This window comes from Malaya genurostris, chromosome 3 (genome assembly GCF_030247185.1).
Source record: "Malaya genurostris strain Urasoe2022 chromosome 3, Malgen_1.1, whole genome shotgun sequence".
Lineage (NCBI taxonomy): Eukaryota > Metazoa > Arthropoda > Insecta > Diptera > Culicidae > Malaya > Malaya genurostris.
In genome coordinates this window covers 291,482,950-291,506,227 of record NC_080572.1, presented here as the reverse complement: position 1 = coordinate 291,506,227, position 23,278 = coordinate 291,482,950, and the positions used below count along the sequence as shown (strand labels likewise).

The window sequence follows — 23,278 nt, the reverse complement described above, 5'->3', positions numbered from 1 at the left end:
AACTACTCGCACTGATAGAAAAATATGCTTTAGAACTGCTCTAAAAATAAGTCAAAAAATTGTGCAAAAAAAGCTACTCGGAAAACATTTTAAAAAATCTGCTGATTAAAATTATTTGGAAAACTGATCGGAAAACTACTCGCAATGATAAAATAATAATTGCTTTATAAGCGGCACGAAAAACTGCTCGAAACGCTGTACGAAAAAACTGCTCGAATATCTGCCCAAAAACCCGATCAAAACCTACTCGAAAAATTACACAAGAACCGTTTCAAAGGACTGCTAGAAAAAAGGACCAGAAAACTGCTCGACAAAATGCTTGAAAAACAGCTCGAAAAAGTTACTCAGAAACTACTCGAATGGACTACTCGTGGAACTGATAAAAGAAATGACTAAAAAATTTGATCAAAACTGTTCGAAAAAACTGCTCGAGAAAACGTCAAGAAAAACTTCTTGAAAAAACTGTTCAAAAAAGCTGTTCGGTAAACTAATCAAAACACTGCTAGAAAAAACTGTTCGAATTGATTATTGGGAAAACTACTCGAGAAATTGTTCCAAACAATTACTCAAAAAACTGATAGAAAAACTAATAAAACGCCCGAAAAGACTACTCGAAAAAGTTCTGGTAAAAATGCTGGAGGAAAGACTGCACGCAAAATAACAGCTTAAAAGAATTGCACGTCAAAACTGCTCGAAGAAACTGTTCGAAAAAAAAACTATTTGGAAAAAACTGCTCTTAGAAACTAGATAAAGAACAGCTCGCAAAAACTGTTCGGAAGAACTGCACGAAAATCCTGTTCGGAAATCTACTCTTAGGACTGATCTAAATAATTATCGAAAAAATTACTTGATGAGCTGATCAAAAAACTGCTCGAAAAATCTACTCGAAAAAACTACTACTATTTAAAAACTACTCATTACATTTCATTGCACGTAATATGTTACTTACTGGTTCTCATTATTATTTTTGTGAAAGACCTTCTCACTGCTATCCAGAGATGGTTGAGGGACAGTTGGCTCGCACATCGCATCTTAGTTAATTTTTTGTCGTGTATTTTTGTATGTATGTAAGTACGTAAATATGCATTCGATGCTCTCGGAGATGGCTGAACTAATTTCGTAAATTCGGTTTCTAATGAAAAGTCTCGCAGTACCATGGTCTGCTATTGAACTTTATTCAGATCCGACATCCGGTTCCGGATTAACGGAGTGCACGGGAATGAGAAATGTGGAATCGATTTTTTTTATAACCTGCGCAGCACATTTTAATGTACACAGTTATAAATGAAAGTTCTTGATGACCGGAAATACAATTTCGTCCAGATCAGATATCCGGTTCCGGAGTAACGGGGTTAAATGGGCAATGCAATTTGAAAAGTTCACGCGAAAACACTTGATGTATATTCATAAGCTTAAATCCAAATTGAAAGCCTTCTATGGAATTTCAACCAGATTTAACAAAGCTTAGATTCATCTAAAAGTTCTTAGGAAGGATAATTTTTTAAGAAGTATAGGAATTGATTTTCAGAATAACAAAAAAATGTTCTGTTCACCGAAGGCGGCTCTCAATTTGGTCGTAGTCTCGCGTGCCGTGTAGGATGTTGCACCGTTTTATTGAAACCACATGTCAGGCATGCCAAATTCTCCCATTTTGGGCACGGTAGCGCTCGCCATTCATGGTAACGTTCCGCCCATCGTCGCCTTCGATGAAGTACAGTCCGATGATGCCACCGGCCCATAGTCCACACCAAACAGTGACTTTTTTCGGAATGAATTGGTAGCCCTTGCAATGCTTCTGGCTGATCTTCACTCCAGAAGGTCAATATTGCTTGTTCTTCCGTTCAACCAGAAAACCAGCTTCGTCGCTGAACACAATTTTCTGATCAAAAATTGGATCTTTCTCCAACTTTGCCAGCGTTCATTCAGGATTAAATTATAAACCAAATGACTATTCATGACCATTGATTATAGACCAAACGGAACAATTTTGAACATGTCACAAGACACGATTCATGCGTGAACTGGCATGAACAGCGTTGCCAAAAAGATACCAGTAAAAAATCACCCTTTAGTTCCAGTTTAGTTTAGTTAGTTAATTTCTCATATTACCCAAATTTCCTCTGAAAAAGATAGATGAAGCGAAAAATAAAAATTTTCATATAAGGAAGGCTGTTTCGAGCCTATATCCTTCTCTTAACCGTGCAGATGCTCTAATAACGAAACTACTGCTCATGCAGTGCGCTTGACATCGATTAAAACAAATGATAGTCGGAAGGAGCCAAGTCTGAGTAGTATGGCGGATGAGGCGACAGCTCCAGTCTGAGTTTCAAAATGATGTTTTTTACCGCTCTCGCTGTGTGTGCTGCGAAATGGCTTTCACATGTCTTGTGGAACATCTAGGTTGGGGTTTTGAACAATTAGTATCGGGTCGGTAGCAACTAGTATTTACAACTTCCTCGGGTTGGGAAGCTAGTAGTACAAGACACCAAGTTTTGAGCCCACCATATGCACAGTATCGTTTTCGTTTCGAAGCGATTTGATTTCGCAATTAATGTTATGGGTTCGCCAGAGTCGATCCATAATTCTTGGGATTCCCAAAATAATTTCATTTCTCATTTCCCGTTACGATCCGGAACAAAAAAATCCATTGTTTCATACCACGAAAACCAAATTTCGTTAATTTGTTTTTCGCTTTTCCTGCTGTCTATCTTTAAGCTCATGAGGAACCCATTTAATACTTTTTGAATTTTTTCCATGACGTGCAGACGACCAAAAATGGCTTGACAAAAGTCGTTTATCCTCTCCGCCATTTGTTTCTGAGTTTGGTAGTTGTCAGTACTTGCACTTTGGCAATCAATACTTGGCATCATTTTTTTTGTCGTGAATACGACTGACTTTACTATGAGGCGCCTTTATGTATTTATTTTTTCGCTTGATATGCTTAACCTAGAACATAATTTTCTCTACAAGCTATCGGAAATATGATCAGACAGTGTGAGTAACCATAAGCAACTCAAAAACAAGGTGTTCTAAAACTTTTTGAAACAATAAGAAAACCTCATCACGCTTGCCTGCCTTCTTCGCACCAGGACGACGGTTCTGAGGAAGTCAGGCACATATCAGTTCCGATGTCCCGACTGGAAGAGTATAAAAGGTAAACTTTGATCAAAAGTTGTTTATTTCTCCTAGTGCGTCAGATGCAGCTGGATGTCGTGGTGAGCTTTTCCCACCAACATCAGTAATAACAAACCTGGTTTGTTGAAGCTCGAAACGTTCAGGTTGTACTTTCGTTTGAAAATCGGTCGTCAGGAAGAGCAGTCGCCAGCAATGAGAGCAACCCTTTTGCGTGGTATAGAACCTGAAAAGCTCAGGTTGTGCTCTCAGTCTTCAACTCACAGCAGCACAGATTTCTTATTACTGGATCTGGATTCGGGAGCTGAATTTTGGGATTGCATTCTGGAATTAATTTTAGCTTCAGAATTTAGTTTCAAAATTCAGTTTCATAACTTAGTTCTATAATACTGGTTTAGAATTCAGAGTTTGCATACTGGAACTGGATTCTGGAGCTGAATTCAGTTAGATTCCGAAAGTGATTCTCAATTCTAGATTCTGAAGCTAGATTTTTGAAACTGGTTCCTTTACTAGATTTGAACCTAAATTTAATGGGATGTTAATTTGAGCTCAGAATTCGTATCCAAAATTCTCATTCTTGAACAAAAATTCAGATTTCCGAAACTAAATCCATGATAGAAATCTGAATTTTGGAACAAAATTTTTGATCTGAACCAGAAACGGACTTCATGATCTAAGTTCAAATTCTGATTTCAGTTTCGGAGTTCATTATCTAGATTAAGCATGCTGGAATTGAGTTCAGAAACTTGGGTTCTGAAACAAGACAATGGAACTGGATTCAGTGCTTCACGTCAGGTTCGGAATTTTAGTTCAGTAAAGACTGTCCCAGAAAGTATGGACGCAACCAAAAACCGCTACCATTTCGCAATGGTTCAGAATCTGTCAATTTTTATGGCTGCGTCCTGTTCTTTACACTCTTCTCTAACCACTTGTGCAGTTGTTTATTCGTTTTCATTAGTTTGTTTCGAAATGCGTGGACTTTCAGCAGAACAACGTCGAAAAATTGTGTACAAATGGTGCACAGAACGCGGATTGTCACTGAGAAAGTTAGCAAAAATGGAAGGAGTAAGTGAAAAAGCCGTGCGAAATGCAATCAGGAAGTTCTGAGGATAAACCGAAAACGGGTCGAAAAAAGGTCCTGCTAACCCTCAGTGGGATAAACGTATACTGAAGGCGTCCGAGCAAAAGAAGGAGGTTTCAGTTCGGGATGTGGCCAAAGAAGTGGGCATTTCTAAGTCAAATATTCTTCGTGCTATAGAACGTTTGAATCTTCGAACCTATAAGAAGCAGAAACAACCAAAACGTAGTCCGAAACAAGAAGCATCGATCAGGCCGAGGGTACGAAAGCTGTACAATACGATCTTGCTGGAAATTTGAACTACATAATCATGGACGACGAAACCTACGTGAAACTCGATTACAGATTCCTTGCCGGGACTACAATATTATACGGTGCGAGAAGTGCAAGTGTTAAACCAGTCCGAGACATCGAAGAAGTCGAAAAATTTGATAAGAAAGCTATGCTATGGTAAGCAATTTGTAGCTGCGGTCCGATTTCGCAACCCTTCATCACCACTGCTTCAATGAACAGCGAAATATAGATCAAGGAATGTTTACAAAAACGACTTCTACCCATGATTCGAAGCCACAAGGATCCTGTTGTCTTCTGGCAAGATCTTGCTTCTTGCCACTTGCCACGGAATCAACGGTAGAATGGTATACTTTCAAAAATGTCACTTTCGTCCCAAAAGACATAAATCCACCTAATTGCCCACAACTTCGACCAATTGAGGAATTTTGGGCATTAGCGAAGGCACATCTTAGGAAACATGTCTCGGCAGCCGAAACCATTCAACAGTTCGAAAAAGATTGGTAAAATGTGTCAAAACTTGTCACCAAGAAGTCTGTACGGAATTTAATGAGGAACGTTCGCAAGAAGGTGCGCCAGCTAGTCTACAATGGCCAAGTAGCAAATGTTGAGAATAATATTCTGTTGTTGTAGTCTAATATTTTCAGTATATCGAATAAAATTTGAATATCTAACACTTGTGAATTATTTACAGCGAAATCAAAGTGCGTCCATACTTTCTGGACAGTCTTTACATCGTTTTCTGATGTCTACTCATCAAGCCGTTTCCAAAAATGTCTCCATTCTATCTTCTAAGTAATATAAATAAACCGGAAGTAACAATATTGGAATTCTAAACTACCTCAAACATCGTTTTTTGACATGTACACATTAAATCCATTCCGAAAATACCCATATTGTGACAGTTTTCAAGAACTATTGATAAACCGAAAAGTCGCCATCCTGTATTTCAGAGCGACCTCAAACATAGTTTTGCGACATCTAGTCATCAAACACGTCTCGAAAATGTGCCTTTTTTTAAGGGTTTTGAAACAATATTCGTAAACCGGAAGTCGCAATCTTGGATTCTGAATTGAGTTCGAACAATGTTTTCCGGCAACTGATATGAATAGTTTTAGAAGTACAGGTTACGAATATTTCAGCAAATTGTATATATATATTTTTTAAAATTTCAACCTCTAACCCGCATATTTAGCAAAAAAAACTCGAAGTTTACGACGTTGAGAGGATCGACTCTCTAACCAACAAGCCAACAAATCGTTTTCCAAAACGAGGGGTGATACTGGGGGTGTCCTCACCTCACAATTTCTCGTTTTATTGTGAAAATGACGAGGCGACAACTGACATTTAAAAGCATACTTCTCTGACGTGTTATTAGCTGCATATATAGCTGTCATGTTTTCCCCCCGAAAAAAAAAAGAACAAATTGAAGTACGATTCAGTATCAAAAGCTGTTCTATGAATCGCAGTAGGTTGGGTCCGGTATATTCAACCGATGATTGGTTCGTTCCAACTGGCAACAAAGGGTGAAAAGAAGAGTGAAAAAGCTTTTGACGAATTTATAGAAGCGCACAAACGTCGAAACAGCTGGTAGCTATACTAGCCAGGGCCAGGGGATCTCTAGTCCGCGGGTTGGCAGCACACAGAAACGAACTGTTGAACGAACGGTTCCCGAATCATCGAGACAAACTTTGTTCACTGTTCGCAAAAACATAAAAATCACTTGTACATCTATGAATTCGAATATGCTCTACCAGGCGGACGTGTTTAGCTTGTAGAATTGGAAAAGTTCCTATCGAATGCGATTGAACCGAAAGCAGTAGCTTCCAAAAAAACGTGATTAATCCACCTAGCAGTGTGATGATACCTTTTTTTATCAATCCGCATGTGTTTTTTGCATGAATATTCTTCGGTGTTTAAGTTTTCATTACATTATTTTAATGACCGTCGTTTTAAGCGACAATTTGAGATTGTAATCACTCATTAGTCTGTAATGTCGAAACTGCAAATAGAATCGAATTTAAATCTAGAAGTGTGATAATCGATTAAACATGCCATGATATGTAAGTTCCACTTTAGAGTTTACGGTAATTTAAGATACTTCCAGAGCCGGTATTCAGGAACCAGCATAACCCAAACCGATTCGTATGGCCATATGACGAATAAATTACAGTTTTGAGTACAACTTTGAAGCTTCATTAATTTTTGTATGTATGTATAAAACTAATTAATTTTGTATATAAGTTTAATTCAATTTGAATTTTTGTTTCTGAAATTTGATAAGGCTTTTTTGAGAAAACGATTGAGCTTTGAGAAACGATTTTATACTGGAACCGGAATTCTAAAATCGGTATGGCCGAAGTCAGATAAATTCACCTAAATAGCTGTATAGTTTACATTTGTTTCAAAATATTTGAAAATCAGTGAAGACATCTTTGAGAAATCATAGCACGAATTAAATTTTTAGGTGCCTTCTGAATCGACAACTTAATACCACTAAAACTGAAAAAAGTTAATTTTATTTATCGACTATCCAAATCTGCTAACCCGATAAACCTGATTAATTTATGTGGAATAGACATTTTTATACTAATCACCCTGTATCCCCGAAACCGGAAGTTGGATCTGACTGAAGAGCAAGATGTTTTAAAGAATCTTGAAACTTTTCATTTGCATCTTAGATGATTCTTAGATTTCATTTGAATCTTAGATCGGTTCATCCATCTACGAGAAGAATGAGTTACATAATTTTGATTTCGTTTCATATATCATCCTGTAGTTCCGGAACCAGAGGTCGGAACCAAACATAATTCAGGAACTTTGTTTGGGAGCATACGAATTTTCGTATGAATCTGAATTTGTAGAAAAGAAATTTTCAGAGAAAATTGAGTGAAATTATTTGTCACACACGCATTTGCTGATCTCGACGAACTAATTCGAATGGTATATGGATGTTATGTTCTTCCAGCATTTATTGCTGTAAGTAGTTTAAAACAATATAATTAAAAAAAAATCTGCCATCATCTGGTTTATATATGTCATATTCGAACGATTATGTTGCCAAAAACGAGCCGTGCTAAAATCGGTCCGAGGCAAATTGTCATAAAAAAGGATGCTGTACACAGTCTTTTTGGTACTTAGAAACAATTATATGTAACAGTATAAAAAATCGTGTTTTCCGTTGCTCCCAAGCATTGCTTTGTCATACAGCGCTCAAAACTCCTACTGCTGGAATAGGGGGAAAAGTCGTTTACACAAAAATTTCGATATCTCCGTTAAAAATGGACGGATTTTAACAATCTATGGCTTGTTGAATAGGTATTATCGTGCGGAATCTAAGTCTGAAAACATATTCTGTTTTCAAGGTCAATTGTGACAGATACTGTCAAAAAACATTTTGACATAAAACTTCGAATAACTCAAAAAGTAAACATCCGATCTCAAAACCATTCAATAGCGTTTTGGGTGACGGGGAGACCTTTCATTTGCGACTAGTTTGATCAAAATCGGTCCAGCCATCTCTGAGATCTCGACCTCTTAGTTGACAACACACATACGGACACACACACATACACACACACACACACAGACATTTGCTCAGTTCGTCGAGCTGAATCGATTGGTATATGTCATTCGGCCCTCCGGGCCTCGGAAAAATTTTCGAAAGTTTGAGCGAATTCTATACCTATTTTTTATATATATAAAAAAAGGTAAAAATGCTGGGGAATGTACTGAAAATGGAATCTAGTTTCGAATGTTACTTGGATCCGTTTCAAAAGTGTTTTGTAATTCGTTTCCATAGGAATAAGATCAGAGTGTGTTTCACAATGTTTAGGATTTTTTTTTCGGGAATAAATAAACATCGGTTAATAAATAAATAAGTGGGTTTTCATGAAGTGAACGGAAGAAATAAATCGTTCCTTTGTTCGAATAATGAAGATCATGCTTCTGGTCATTGTGCTCAGTTTTTCATATTTCAATTTTATCCTTAAAAAGGTCGGAACGGAACCATAAACGAATACTTTCCAAACGTACCGTTTCTAATGAAGCTTAAGAGAGGGACTTTTTTTTGTATGTAATTTAACCAAAAAAAAAAGTTACGAAAAATTATATTTTAATCCTGTGACCCGTAAACTTCCCACCCCGACCGAATCGAACTTTCCCCATCAAAGTTTTCCGACCGGAGTTCACACGTTGTGCCTTTCCGAGACACGGGGATGTTTTTCAAGCCTCCCACGAATAACTTGCGACATCCAAACGGTTCCTGAATTATGAGTAATAATAAACCTTTTTGCTCCATCCACTGTCGTCGTTCCAGCGTTCGCAGCAGTGATGTCAGATTCACAAGTTTTCACATATATTTTCCTCAAAAAATGATCTGGCATCTCTGAATGATCACCAAAGGAACACGTACCGGACCTGGTTTGACAGTTAAAGGAGTGAGGTTTGCCGAAATTAAAGTCGACCCCATGGCTGTGGGAAAGCATTTATCATCAATTCACCGTCGGTGCGTGGCCTGGTGTGTGTGTGTGAAAGAGAGAGACCCAAGCCTTAATGTGCAAAAAATTAATCCTCCTAGTTAAAGTGTGAAAGGACGAATGCAAAAGTGACCGGGTAAAATATTGAAAAACTTTTGTTTGAGTTGAAAATGTGAGGTTTTATTGTCAAGGGAGTAGCTCGGAGCATCCCAATGTCAAGGGGAACGTTTTCGCCTAGGACAATTACAGACCGTGACCGATGAATGAACTTCGCATCACAAAAATGTACCGCCCATTCCGAATCCATTATAGTGGCCGAAATAACTCTCCGGAATGGATTATCTAGGTCTAGGAATGGTCGGCAAAGGGCAGTCCATTCATGAAATCCTATCTACTGGAGCAGAATATTTTATTGTCGCAATAAAAAGAGATTTACATTTCGTCTTAGGCTAGCGAAAACTTTAAAAAAAAAAAACGGATGCTGGGAACCGTTGTTGTCTGGCTGTGAATTGCTCGCTGCCCAAAACGAGGCACGTTCCGTTTCTGACATGTTTATGCGTCCTTCTTTTATTTATCAGGTGTCGGGTGAATGCCTGGACTCGAGATCGAGATGAATTCCAAAGTACTAAGACGAGCTAAGCTGGCATGACAAAAATTTCTTCTCAGTGCTTCGTTTGACGTTTGTCGAGCTGGATTCAACCTTCACGCGTTAAATTTTCTGACTGCACGGGAAATAAAACGTAGCAACCTGGTAACGTGATTCATTTAAGAAAATTCAAATGAAGCTTCCGATCTCAGCTGTTGCTTTGTTTTGACGAATGTCATAAAGAAATAAGCTATGCAATAAACTGTTAAATCTGATAATTCCAACGAAACCCGGAGTGCCGAATGTATTATACCATTCGAATCAGTTCTACGAGATCGCAAAATGTCTGTGTGTATAAGAATTGAATTTTCACAAAATTACATTCACATGGAAGGTCTTCTTGTCTCGCAGAACGCTATTGAATTTTATTGGCGTGTGTGACAAAAATTGCAACAAATTTCCACTCTATTTTCTCTAAGACGACTGGACCGATTTCACAAACTTCAGATGAAGGTTTTCATGAACCAGTAGAGCACTATCGAATTTTATCGGCATCCGACTTCCTGCTCCGGAATTATAGGCTGATAAGCAGAAAAATTCCACTTCAAAGTGCATGTTTCTATACCTAATGTGTCAATGAATGCGGGATTTTTTACAAGTGTCATATTCATTTAGTGAAGTGAACATGTCGCATTTCTAGTCAAGTAAAGATCGCAACTTGTGAACGTTGGCTTGACCGATTGAAAAAGGGAGTATTTCAGTGTGATAGACAAAAAGCGAACCTACCAAAAAGAAAGACGGGTAGCTAATGTCAGAGACATAACTGGTGGACGTAAATATGAACGAAACGAACTTATGCTTATTTCACACCTCCGAATATCAATAACCGTTCATATTAGTTGATTGACTGTGTGAATTGTACAACTTTTACTGCTTCGCTTCTAGAATTCTAGATCGGAGTATCTATTTTGAAGTATGACTGAATTCGGAACATGGGACTAGCTCCGAATTCAGTTCCAAATTCTAAATCCAGATCAAGATATGCAAACGACTGGCAGCTGTGACGTAATCGCTCTTGTCGGGAGCGAAACTAGCTTTGCAAACGACACACAATACATCTGCTCGCAGTGGCGATAGAATCCAAACTGATCCAATTTTTGTTAAGAGGTTTCTTTTTACGTGATTTCATCTGTAGCTTTTTCACTAATAGGCGGTCGTAACGGTTATAAAAATAGCAGCATATAGAATTTTAATTTCGATTATTTCATTTTGGATTTGCATTTCATTGAAAGAAACTATCCGAATGCTGTACGGGATTCATTCCTGCCTTTCAGAAGTACCAAATTGTGGAACTCACTACGATATTATACACTGTTCGGAACATTTTTCTCGAACGATTTGTTGTACAGCAGCAGATATTTTGTTCTCTTCCTCAGAACGCGTTCTGATTGGCTGGTGTTGACATGGGTCAAATAAGGCAGGTTTTTCAATAGTGTAGTATTGAAATACTTCAATGCTTTTTCGTTTAAGTTAAAAAATTTCGACTCTATTGGATAGATTATATAAATCTTTTCACAGGTCACTGAGCTATGAGCTTTAAAAATACGAGAAAGGTAAACGTGCCTTATGAATTTTTCTCGTTGATACTCGTTTATACCAAACATTTCAGAAAAGTTTAATTTTGAATTATTTGAGAGTATGTCACACAACTGGAAATTATTTTAAAACATTATTTTTGACTAAACAAAAAATACAATCATGCTTCCAGCCGAAGAACGTTTGGGCGTTTTTTCCCCTGAAACACATTTAAAACATTCAAGCGGATTACTGATTCATGGAATCAACTGGAGACTTCCGTTTCAAAACACTACTTAGTTCTCAGGGACAATCCCCGTTCGGGTGTGTAATTTTTGCCTTTCTCTATAGAAAGGTATTAGAATTGCTGGAAAAACCGACTTTCGAACGGAGCCTCGGAGACCCATAGTGTTATATACCATTCGACTCAGCTCGACGAGATCGGAAAATGTCTCTGTGTGTGTGTGTGTGTGTGTGTGTATGTGTGTGCACTTTTCGAAGATATTTGAACGCGCTCAATTTTCTCAGAGATGGCTCAACCGATTTTAACAAACTTGGGCTCGTTTGAAAGCTACTATCGGGGCATTGATTAAGTTCGAAGATAAAATGGCTGTGACTTTTGGTTCCGGAGATATGATTGTATAAGTGACGTAACCGACAAAAAGCGTTGTATTTGAACGCGCTCAATTTTCTCAGAGATGGCTGAACCGATTTGAACAAACTTGGACTCGTTTGAAAGCTACTGGCGGGCCATTGATCAAGTTCAAAGATCAAATGGCTGTGACTTTTGGTTCCGGAGATATGATTGTATAAGTGACGTAACCGACAAAAAGCGTTGTATTTGAACGCGCTCAATTTTCTCAGAGATGGCTGATCCGATTTTAACAAACTAGGGCTCGTTTGAAAGCTACTGTCGGGCCGTTGATCAAGTTCGAAGATCAAATGGTTGTGACTTTTGGTTCCAGATATATGATGGTATAAGTGACGTAACCGACAAAACACGTTGATTTTTACCGCTCTTGTATATATAAGGGTGCCAAAATTTTGGGATCAACTCTATTTTCGTAAAGTTCTAGTGCTCAAAAGTTTAAGCACCTCGAAAAAAGCCTTCATGCAAAATTTGACCTAAATTGGACATGCTTAAGGGGTGCTGCCCGGTGGTAAAGGATTGACAATTATCGATCTTGAAAAAGCACCATAGGGGGGAGTACATGAAATTTCCAAAATCGAAAATTTTTTTTGATGCCAAAACTCTTAAAACTGCATAAAACATCGAAATTTAGTGTCATCTCAAAAAAAAAATTTTTTGAAAAAATTAACTTTCTGGGACTTAGAAAAATTTTCATATTTTTTCTAAGTCCCAAAAAGTCGATTTTTTCAAAAAATTTTTTTTTCGAGATGACACTAAATCTCGACGTTTCATGCAATTCTAAGCCTTTTGGCATCAAAAGTTTTTTTTCGATTTCGAAAATTTCATGTACTCCCCCCTATGGTGATTTTTAAAGATATATGAAAATTCCACTAAGTGGACTAAGAAGGGTTTTTAGATTAGCATCACTGATTACAAATAGGCAACGCAAATGTCAAGCACTAATTTGGAAAAATGATGCTGACTGTGTGACATAAACACTGAAGCATGCTTTTGTGAACTACTCGAATCAATCTGAATCAATTAGTTTCGAAATTAGTATCCGAAATTATTTAATAAAATTATGAAATACATTTTCATGAAACTGTTATGAAAGAAGAGAAAGGCATTATCACACCACTAGGTGGATTAAGAAGGGTTTTTTTTCTCTACTCGCTCTACACGTACGACAGATCAACAAGCTGCCAAGCGGGAGCGGGAGGATTGTGACTTCATGGAATTAAATTATAAAAATAAATTGAAATCAAACAAGGAACAGGCATTTTTCCGACAGGTGACAGGGCGCAAGTACAGGAAAAAGAAAATACCTGCCAGTCGGAATCTTGGCACCACAAGGGCAACGGCGAAACGACGATGAAGTTCAACGCGCTTTTGGGTGAAGAATCCTGGGACGTAATTTATGAAGCCAAAACGATTCTCCCTCTTGTTGTTGTTGATTCCCAACTCTGCTAACATGTGGCATCGGAGACGACGAAGATACCGGCTATCCGGCGGCGGCGTCGGCGGTGGCAGTGAAGGAAGCAGTCAAACAAAAAACTCCGCCAGTTGCTGCTGCTGCTGCTGTGGAAGGTTGAAGCAAAAGGTAATTTTTTATGGATCACCGGGGCAACCGTGTCTTGATAAGATTTTTCCACTCACGTGGAGAGACGTCACCCATAAGATTCTGTAACTTCTGTATTTTTATGTGATGGTTTCTAGGAAAAACGTCTCGGCTATCGGTTCATTCGAGTGAGTGTTTCTTTTTTATGTCTGAGCTTCCATGAACACATTTTCGATCGGAACCAATCGAAAAAAAAACGCTGATATTTATGCATTTCATAAATAAAATGGTAAATGGATAACACTTCTAGCAACTGAACAATGGAAATACCGAGAATCGGTTGTTTTTCAAACCAACAGGTCTTTTTTCCATGCAAACAACTGATGCAAAATTCGGTCTCCTCATCAAAAGTTGAATATAAAGCGTGGTTTATTTCACCCATTTTTACAAGACTTTTTCTAAGATTTGTTCTTCGAAATTAACGACTCATCTATTGCATTGTTTGAAAATAGCGTGCACGAAGCATTTCACGTTAATATGCGATTTGATAACATTTCGATAGATTTAAAAAAAAATATAGAAGCATCACCTTCCGGCAGATAGTGGGATAAATATCTAGTTGTACCAAGGCTTCGCTCTACTTTGAAGCTTTAAGATGTTTTTTTGTGACATATGGAAGAATTTTGTACAAGTTTCGTATCGGAAACCGAATCCTGAATACGTTCTAGATTCCTTTACGTTTCATCTTCTAGTCGATAGCTGTAGAAATAAATAAAAGCTCAAATCAGTGTCTGACGGCAAAGCAGAAGTGAAGATGGACTTGCGATGAGGTGTGTGTTGATTTTCTGTTAGATGTGTTTCCATCCCAGGTTGGCGGTTCAAAGCATAGGACGCTGGTCTTACAAGCCAGCTGTCGTATGTTCGAGCCCCGACCTGGAAGGATTCTTTGTGTCAGTAGGATCCATAGGTACTAGCCATGCAATGATTTTGTACACTAATGCCGTTTTTCATTGAAAAACACTGGTGGCGTGGATTGCTCTGGTTTTGCACTTTCGAGCAGAAATGCAATATTTTGACGGTGTTTCATTGCCATTTCTGCTCGAAAGTGCAAAACCAGAGCAATCCACGCCACCAGTGTTTTTCAATGAAAAACGCCATAAGAATCGGCTGCGAAGTCAGTTGAAACAGAAAGGCCAAATTCCACAAAAGGAATATAATGCCAAGACTTTGCTTGCTTTGCTTGTGTTTCCATAGAGATACTACCATAATTAAATGCTGTAGTGGTAAAATAAAGTCTAGCATGCTTGGATCTTTTAGTCCAATGGACTGTCTCTTCATGTGTTTTCATATGCAGGATAGTTTAATTGGTAAAACAATTTCCCCGGTTAGGAGCTAGCTACGGGTTCGAGTCCCGTCTCTGTGGTAATATTTTCGCGAGTTTCATTACATAATTGCATTCGCATGTCATTTTTTCAATCTGCTCTCCCCGTTAGATACAGGTCAAACTTAAGTATCTGATTTTTTCTGCACTTTTCAGAAATTTTATGAGATTTTTCTAAACAACGTAGATTTTTTTGAATGTTCTAAAAATTTTGGATTGTTTTTGAAATTTTTGACGTATATAACTTTTCTAGAAGCTTTCATAAATTACGACTCCGATTTTCGCGGATTTTTTCTGAAAAATTTTGAATAGTTCAGCAACCTGTTTTCAATTTTTCGATTTTTTTAAAATCTACTGGCTGTTCTGAAAAGCTGTGAAATTTTAGAACATTAACAAAAACTTTTCCAATTTTTGCAAGGTTTCGGGAATGAAGAAAGAAAACTTGGAAAATTCGGAATATTATTATTTTGTCATTATTATTTTTATGTCTCTGAAATTTTCTTGAGCTTTTTGTTCAAATAATTGTTTTTTTTTCTGAAGACGTCAGTATATTTCTGAATTTTAACTGACCTTCAAAAATTTTCTTCATATTTCGTTTTTAATTCTCGAAAATATCCTCAACTCTGAATTTATTGTATAGACAGAATTGTTTGAAATTTATTGAACATTATCTATTGAAATGATATAAAATGTTCAAAAAAATTTAGGACATCTTAACAATTCATTTCAATGAAACTCTTTGAAATTTGGTATAGTTTTCCGAAATTTTCTGAATTAAGTTATAATACGAATTGACGATTTTTTGTAAAACTGTAAAATTTAGCGATTTTTATTTGTCTCTAATTTTGCCACTTGAAGCTTTTGATATAAACTTTCTAATGTTTCTTGTTATCAAATGTTCACAAACCATCTAAAATATTTCGAAATTTGCTGACTTTTTTTTAGAATTTAGCCAATGTTTCGATGACTCACAATCATCATTAGCGGATTGTATTGTATTACTTGGAACGAAAAGTCCCGGGACTCTCACAGAACAGACGTGAATAGTTTCGAACCGTGTATATTTTTGTTGAGAATAGGCCTCTAAATGGCCCAATAAAAAAATTATGACAATTTTTCCTCTAGCGTTCGAATAACAGCTAATCGTAATAGACTAGTGCTCGTTTTCATCAAGCTATGGAAAAAGATGAGTTTCGTGAAATTGAATGAATTGCGGTACGGACTGGTTCACCATCCCCCGTATCCTCCAGACCTGGCCTCCAGCGACTATTATCTGTTTTCAAACCTGAAATGATTTCTCTAGAGAAAGAAATTTTCGTCGAATGCTGAGGTCATTGCCGAAACGGAAGCCTATTTTGAAGGCCATGAAAAATCTTTATTTATTCACAAGGCCTCAAAATGTTGGAGGACCGATGGGTCAAGTGTATTGCTCTAGATGGAGATTATACTGAAGAACAAAGATGTTTTCACGGTGAAAATCGAATTTTTCTTTGTAGGGCCAGGGAATTCTCATGCCATGTAGTAAATGAAAAATATTTAGAAATTTTTCTTATACACTTAAAAGTCATCAAAATTACATTGGAGCTTTATGTAAAACAAAATGTTATAAACTTACGGGTGTTCTTCCTTGATCGTAGGTAAACCTACAAGCACACTTGAAGGTTTTTTGGATCTCTCAGATTTTTCAAATATTGTATTGAATTTGTTTTATATTTTTCTTTTTTCTTCTAGAATTTCCAATTTTTTTTATTGAACTTGTACTGAAATTCAATTGAAGGACCCGAAAGACAATAATTGAAAGGTCCTTATTAAACTTAGTTGAAGAAAATATTGATATTTGAAAGGAAATTTCAGAAAATTTCTTGCTTTTATTTTAATTTATCACCCTTAAGGAATCAGAAATCAGAACTAATTAGCTCAAGTGGCACGTTTCCTAAGTTATTTGGAGCCTTGCCGTGGCTTCTCATCAGATCAATGCACATTTAATCATTTAATAAAACCTCCAACTCCCGAGAGGATTTAGAGATTTTACAATAGCGACACCATTCTGCTTTTCTGGAAGAATGCAAAGCGATTGGCAATATGTACGAATAAAAGTAAATTAGGCAATCCCTAAGCGATGCCAAACAATCTGCCAAAACCTTTTAGGGTACAAACTGAAAGGTATTTATTCTCTCCTGGAAGAACGTTGAACTCCCCTGACTATTGCTCTTTATAATAATGGGTGATAAACGATAGAATATCGTTCAATTTTAATTCCCCATACACAAATTCAACCATGTGTGGAAAACCAAAAACCCGGATACGTAGTTGCGTCAATGATGCGGCACAGTTACCTATCAGATGATATGAACTACGCAATCGCACGTACACAAATTACAAAAATAATACTCAGCACGCTGAATAGTAGCCATGTGATGGTTGAGTTTGCAATTTCCTGTCAGAGCTCGTGCAAGAATCCTGCAATAATGCTTGGAGAAAAACAAATGACGTTTTAACATTTTCAGATTTAAATATGGAAAAAAATCTGTTATCTGAGCAAGCAAGTTTGCAAGCTGTGCCAGTAGTTGACATGTTTGGACATAGCCATAGAACGAATATTGTGCTATATCCAGTTCAGCAAGGTCAAAACCAACAAATATTCCTTTTACGATTGCCTTTTTGAGTCTCCTGTAGTCATTCAGTCATCGCCACGAAAATACACCTTGACTTGCGAGCTCTCGTTTTAGTGGCCTTTTACGGCATGGAGCAGGAAACCAGTGGATCAATTCATGGTTGAAATAATACCGCCGGATTCCACACAGCTTTTGTAATTTGAAAATTTTTTTCTTCGAAATTTAAAGCTTTCTGCTGAACTTCTATTGAAATTCGATTGAAGGGCCCGCCAGACAATAGATAAAAGGTGATTCAATAAAAAAATATTGAAATTCGATTGCAAAACTTAACATATTTTTCGAAGCTTTCAGAATAAGTCTTACTTTTACTTTACTTTCTTATTTTAATTACTTCTCGGAAAATTTGAGAAATTTTCTAGAATTGGCAATTTTCCGAAATTATTACTGTTCATTATTGAAAATTTCGATTCTGTAACATAGAAAATTTTAGAAATTTTCTAGAATTGGCAATTTTCCGAAATTATTACTGTTCATTATTGAAAATTTCGATTCTGTAACATAGAAAGGAATTTTGCAAGCTGATCAAATTTGATTTTTTTGATAAAATATCAATTCTTCAAAAACCGACAAATAACTTTCGATATTTACTGAATTGCTTCGATTTTTGCTGTAGTTCTATCGAAATAGGGATTCACAAGCATCAACGTTCGTTTTATTTAAATAAACAATTTATTTTCAATTTTGATCAGTATCTAACGGAGAAAACAGATTGGAAAAATGACATACGAATGCAACTATGTAATGAAAACCGCGAAAATATTCACGCTGAGGCGAGACTCTAACCCGTAGCTAGCTTCTAACCGGGGAAATTGTTTTGCCAATTAAACCAAATAACCCATGAAGAACCAAGCATGCTTCGCTGTAGTTGACCACTTACTAAGGAAACAACTTCAACAGATACCAAACACACACTGCACTACAAGTCTATCTTTTCCTATTTTGCTTTGCCGTCGAGAATGATTTGAGATTTTGTTTTTGTCTAATTTGCTGCCTATGGGATCTCAGCAGTAACGATTGTGGTTAGGTTTGGTTCCCCGGTTAGAAGTTAACTACGGGTTCGAGTCCTGTCTCTGTGGTGACATTATCGCGATTTTCATTGCATAGTTGCATTCACATGTCATTTTTTCGATCTGCTTTCCCCGTTAGACACTGATCAAATTTGAAACTAGCTTAAGATGAACGTCTAAACAAGACTAAAACACAAAATCGTTGAATTTATTTCGATTGTTTCAAAAGATTTTATTACAATTTGCAGAAAAGCAGACCAATGTTGCATTTTTTTACCTTCTGAAATTTATTCAATTTTCTGATTTGTTTTTATCTGATATCATCTTAATTCATTTGAAATATGTACATGAAGTTTAACGCAAGGGCTGAAAACCCCCAAGCCTAACAAAGAGAACACTTTTTTTTAATTCAAAATTAACTTCATTCATCAACGTAAACTCCATCAAGAGTAACGCAATCATTCCAGCGCCGCTCTAACTTTTCAAAACCGCTTTTGTAGAACGATTTATCTTTTGCCTTAAAACATGCCTCAGTTTCAGCGATAATCTCTTCATTCGTGTGAAATCTCTTACCGGTGGGCCTTTTTTTTAGGTCTGCGAGCAGCCAGTAGTCGCTGGGAGCCAAATCAGGCAAATACGGTGGATTTATGAGCAATTCGAAATTTAATTAATGTAGTTTTGCCATTGTTTTCATTGACTTGTGACACGGTGCGTTGTCTTGATGAAACAATTTTTTTCTTTGCCATATGCGGTCGTTTCTTTGCAATTTCAGCCTTCAAACGCTCCAATAACGCTATATAATATTCACTGTTAATTTTCCTTTCTCAAGATTGTCGATCAATATTACACCACGGACATCCCAAAATACCGATGCCATAACCATTCCAGCCGATTGTTGTGCTTTCGGTTCACCAGTTGATGTCCACTTAGATGACGATCGTTGTGATTTCGGAAGGATGAATCCATTTTGCATCCATTGTTACATATCGATGCAAAAATTCCGGTTTGTTACGTTTAAACATGGCTAAACACTACTCAGAATCATCTACACGTTCTCGTTTTTGATCAACAGTGAGCAACCGCGACACCTACTTTGAACAGAGCTTTCTCATAGTCAATTGCTCATGCAATATAAAGCCAACACGTTTTTTTTTTAATTATTACGATGTCAGGAGCAAACCAACGTTTTATTGTTGTTTCTGATGGAGCGGAGTCTCCATAATACTTTTCAAGCCATTGCTTCGCTTGAACGGTATATTCTTCCTTCAAGAAAAAAAATTAAAACACGAAATTGTTTTTGATCCATTGTTCTGAAAATAACAAAAGTAGCGTCACTTTTAGCACCATAAATCACAAACTAATGAATAGAATATCATGAAACTTTAACAGCTGTCTTTGAAAGGTTAGTGGTAACTGAAAAAAAGGTGACTGCAATAAAACTAGCGCCATCTATGTATCAGGCCCGGGACTTTTCACCCCATATGTTATTGTGATTTTCTGATATTTCTTCGATACTTTTCGGAAACTTCTGCCATTTTCAGAATCCTTGCAAATTTTATCAACATTTTTTAAAATTTTTTCTAGCTGTTCAGAACGCCGGAAAGTTTTATAACCTTCCAATGCCTTCCGAAATGATCCCGAATATTGTATTTAGTATTGTTGTCTTTTGAAATTTTTCGAAACATTAAAATGTCACCTAAAATCGTCCCTTAGCTTCAAATATTTTTTATAATTCAAAACATCTTTCTCAACTATTTGAATACCTTTGATTTATTGTTGTATCTTCTAAAATATCTCATTAATCCCATCGAAACCAAATCTACGAAATTACTATTATTTGATTGCTTTCATTTAATTCCGGTTTTAACCTTTGTGGTCTTTCGTGGTCCGGGAGAGCAAATTCAAACGTCTTCTGAAAGGCTCGGTGTTCTTATGAATTTTCCTACAATTTTCTTATATTATGCTAATGAATTGATTTAAATTTGACAAAACACAGTCGCCTGCATCTAAGTAAGCCGAGCGTTTTCATCTTCTCACCTTCGCTGAAAATTTCAAAGATTTCAATGTGGAAAAATCCTGGTGGATACGGTTGTATCGTTTGAGTTGTATATCTGGCAGCGGTGAGGCAGTCGGTCACCAGAATGTCTGCCAGCCATATTTTTCTATGTGGCAGTGTTTAGTCAGCCATATGGCAGCCAAGCGTATGCGGGTTATAACGGGTGGCAACTAAAATTTTGGAATTTCTTTCTCAAGCTGTCAAAAAAAGACAAACATACTTGGAGAAGATCTGATTTATTGGAATTAAAGATACATTGTTCATTGTTGAAAAAAATAGTGAACATTTCAAAACGGTCCGTAATCGGATGTTCGGCGAAGCTTCCGTTTAATGTCGGAACATGAGCGTTGTACGGCCTTTATGTCAACTTTGCGAATACATCTCTTGATTCTACCAATCAACTGTTAGCAATTCGTGGCTCTCCAGTTATTTTTGTCCCGGGTTGGCGGTTATTTTTGTCCCGGATGGCGGTTCAATGCATAGGACGCTGGTCTTACAAGCCAGTTGTCGTATGTTCGAGCCCCGACCTGGAAGGATTCTTAGTGTCAGTAGGATCCATAGTACTAGCCATGCAATGATTCTGTACACTAAGAATCGGCTGCGAAGCCTGTTGGAACAGAAAGGCCAAATTCCACAAAAGGAATGTAATGCCAGGACTTTGCTTTGCAGTTATTTTTGTACACCAAGGAGCTCAAAACCCCGAAGAAATCTTCGATTGGGCGACACTGAGGTAGATTTATCGGGTTGTGGTTTTTGGGTACAAATGGGATCGAATGGGTATTCAGGAACGATAAGTTTTTGGCGCAATGCGATGACGCTTCATCCGGCCAAAACACGTATTGTCCATCAGCATGATGTTTTTGAAAAAACGGAATCAAAACTTTCTACAAACATTCGTTCTGGTACACATCTTGATTGATTGCCAACCCGGATGGCTTGAACCATGGCTTAGAAATGCCTTTCTCGGAAATGAAAATGTACAGCATCACTTTCTGTTCAAACTTATGTTTAAACTAATATTTTATTTTCGGATGTACAGTAGAACTATCCGTTGAATAGTATTGATCGTTTGCGGGAATCTGCGTCTTCGAAAGAGGGAAGTAACTTTCGTCGTCCAAAACAAAACATTTTTCGGAAAAATTTTTAATCAACCAGCGGTATTGGGAATTCAGCGTTGAAATCTGTGCGTCGGTATATCCCGGGGCTCGTGTCTTCTTTCGGCACTTTATTCCGAGTCTTTTCAATGTTTTGCAGATGTACTGGTGAGAACAGTTGAACTTTTTTGCGGCATCCCTTTGACTCAGTGAATCCTTGTTGTTGAAGGCACGAGAAAGAGAACGAAGTCCTTTTGCGTCCATAATTTTGGCTGGTATTCCACTACCTTCCTTACGAGCAGTTATTGGGCATTTTAGGATATTGTAAACTGTCGAAGCCGCAACTTTTTCGCTTTTTAAATGTTGTACCGTATACTTTTTGCCGAGATTTCTGTGCAGTTCGTAGAACTGTACAATGCACTCGTGAAATACTTCTTGTTTCGACGGCATTTTGAGCAAAACTGAGCAAGCATGAACAGAACAGAAAATACTAGCAGAAAGAGAAGAACACATACACACTCTTGGTTTTTTCTGAGCTCGTTTGTTGTTGAGCGTACAGGCCTCGAAAAAATTCCAAAATTTTAGTTGCCACCCGTTAGTCGTTATCAGTATGTTAGAGTTTTGTTAACGAGCTTAGCCTACTGAGTGAAGTGAAATGTATATTTTTTTGAATAATTGTTACCGACTTCTTTTGAAAATTTCGCAGTTTTCTGAGTTTTTTTTAAATTTTTTTGATATTATCTGAAGCTTATAATTATGCTGAAAGTTTCTTGAATATTGCAAGAGTTGAAATCTATTCGTGAAATCTGTTTAACAATCTGAATTTTAGTGTTTCTTCGAAATCCTTCCTCATAAAATCCCTTTGAAAATGTCTCAAAGCTTCTGCGGTTCTTCGCAAGGCTGTTTCAATTCAAACTAGTCATCTCACGCCGAAGATCCTTTGATCTCAGCAATCGCCCAAACCACCGAGTCTGCTTCCGAGATTCAGACAACGAACAAAAACCCAGTCAATTTTCCTGTTCAGCCGCTAGCACCTGATGCGACCTTGTGATTAATGAGATCACCGCAAATTCACTAGCAAACAAACTGTTGCTCAAGCTTTGGTCGGATCTGCGAATGGCAAAGCGAAAAGAACTCTACTCTGGTCGTTGGTTGGTGGTAAATAAAACGAACGTTCCGCTTTCTGGCTTTAATTAAATAGCTCACTGTTTATCAGCGCAATGGAAAAAAAACTGTGTGCTAGCCCGTCAGCTTTCTGATTCAAATATTTAATTTTGTTAGTTTCGCACAACTTTGCACAGACAGTTCCTGTTTGTTTCATACTGTGAATGAAGGTGTGTTGGAAGAATTGCTATATTTTTTTCAACGATATTCGACTAACAAAAAACAATCCTCTCGTTTTTTTTCAGCTTTCGGTGACGCTATGCAATTTGGGCGTCGGTGCCACGTTCGGTGAATCGATCCTGCATGATCTGCCCCGGGACAGCACAGTGGTAACCAAGACGACCTGCGAACTGCTGCGAGTCGAGCAGGAAGATTTCAGACTGATTTTTGAGGTAAGTGTTGCCAGATGAAATGCTTCGGTGCATCGAACCGGAGCAAAACCCGGGACACCGTGTCAAACCGCCAAACTTTGTTCTCGTTTAATCATACTCAATTATCCTAGAGCTAGAGCCGGCAAGGCAAAGTCATTCCCATGCAATATGTGTCTTCTACTTGATTGGAATGAGAAAAGT

General features: G+C 37.4%; 1 protein-coding gene across 5 annotated transcripts in view; it reads left to right on the top strand.

The window, feature by feature from the left end:
- LOC131436797 (rap guanine nucleotide exchange factor 4) overlaps positions 1–23,278 on the top strand; it is a 446,791-nt gene that overhangs the window by 243,607 nt on the left and 179,906 nt on the right. For 4 of the 5 annotated variants that reach the window (XM_058605717.1, XM_058605715.1, XM_058605718.1 and 1 more), the window contains one exon: positions 22,952–23,098. In XM_058605717.1, the coding sequence (XP_058461700.1) occupies positions 22,952–23,098 (147 nt within the window). Of the gene's footprint in view, positions 1–12,988; positions 13,372–22,951; positions 23,099–23,278 lie in introns of those variants that run through there. The other variant, XM_058605716.1, reaches the window with a different exon arrangement.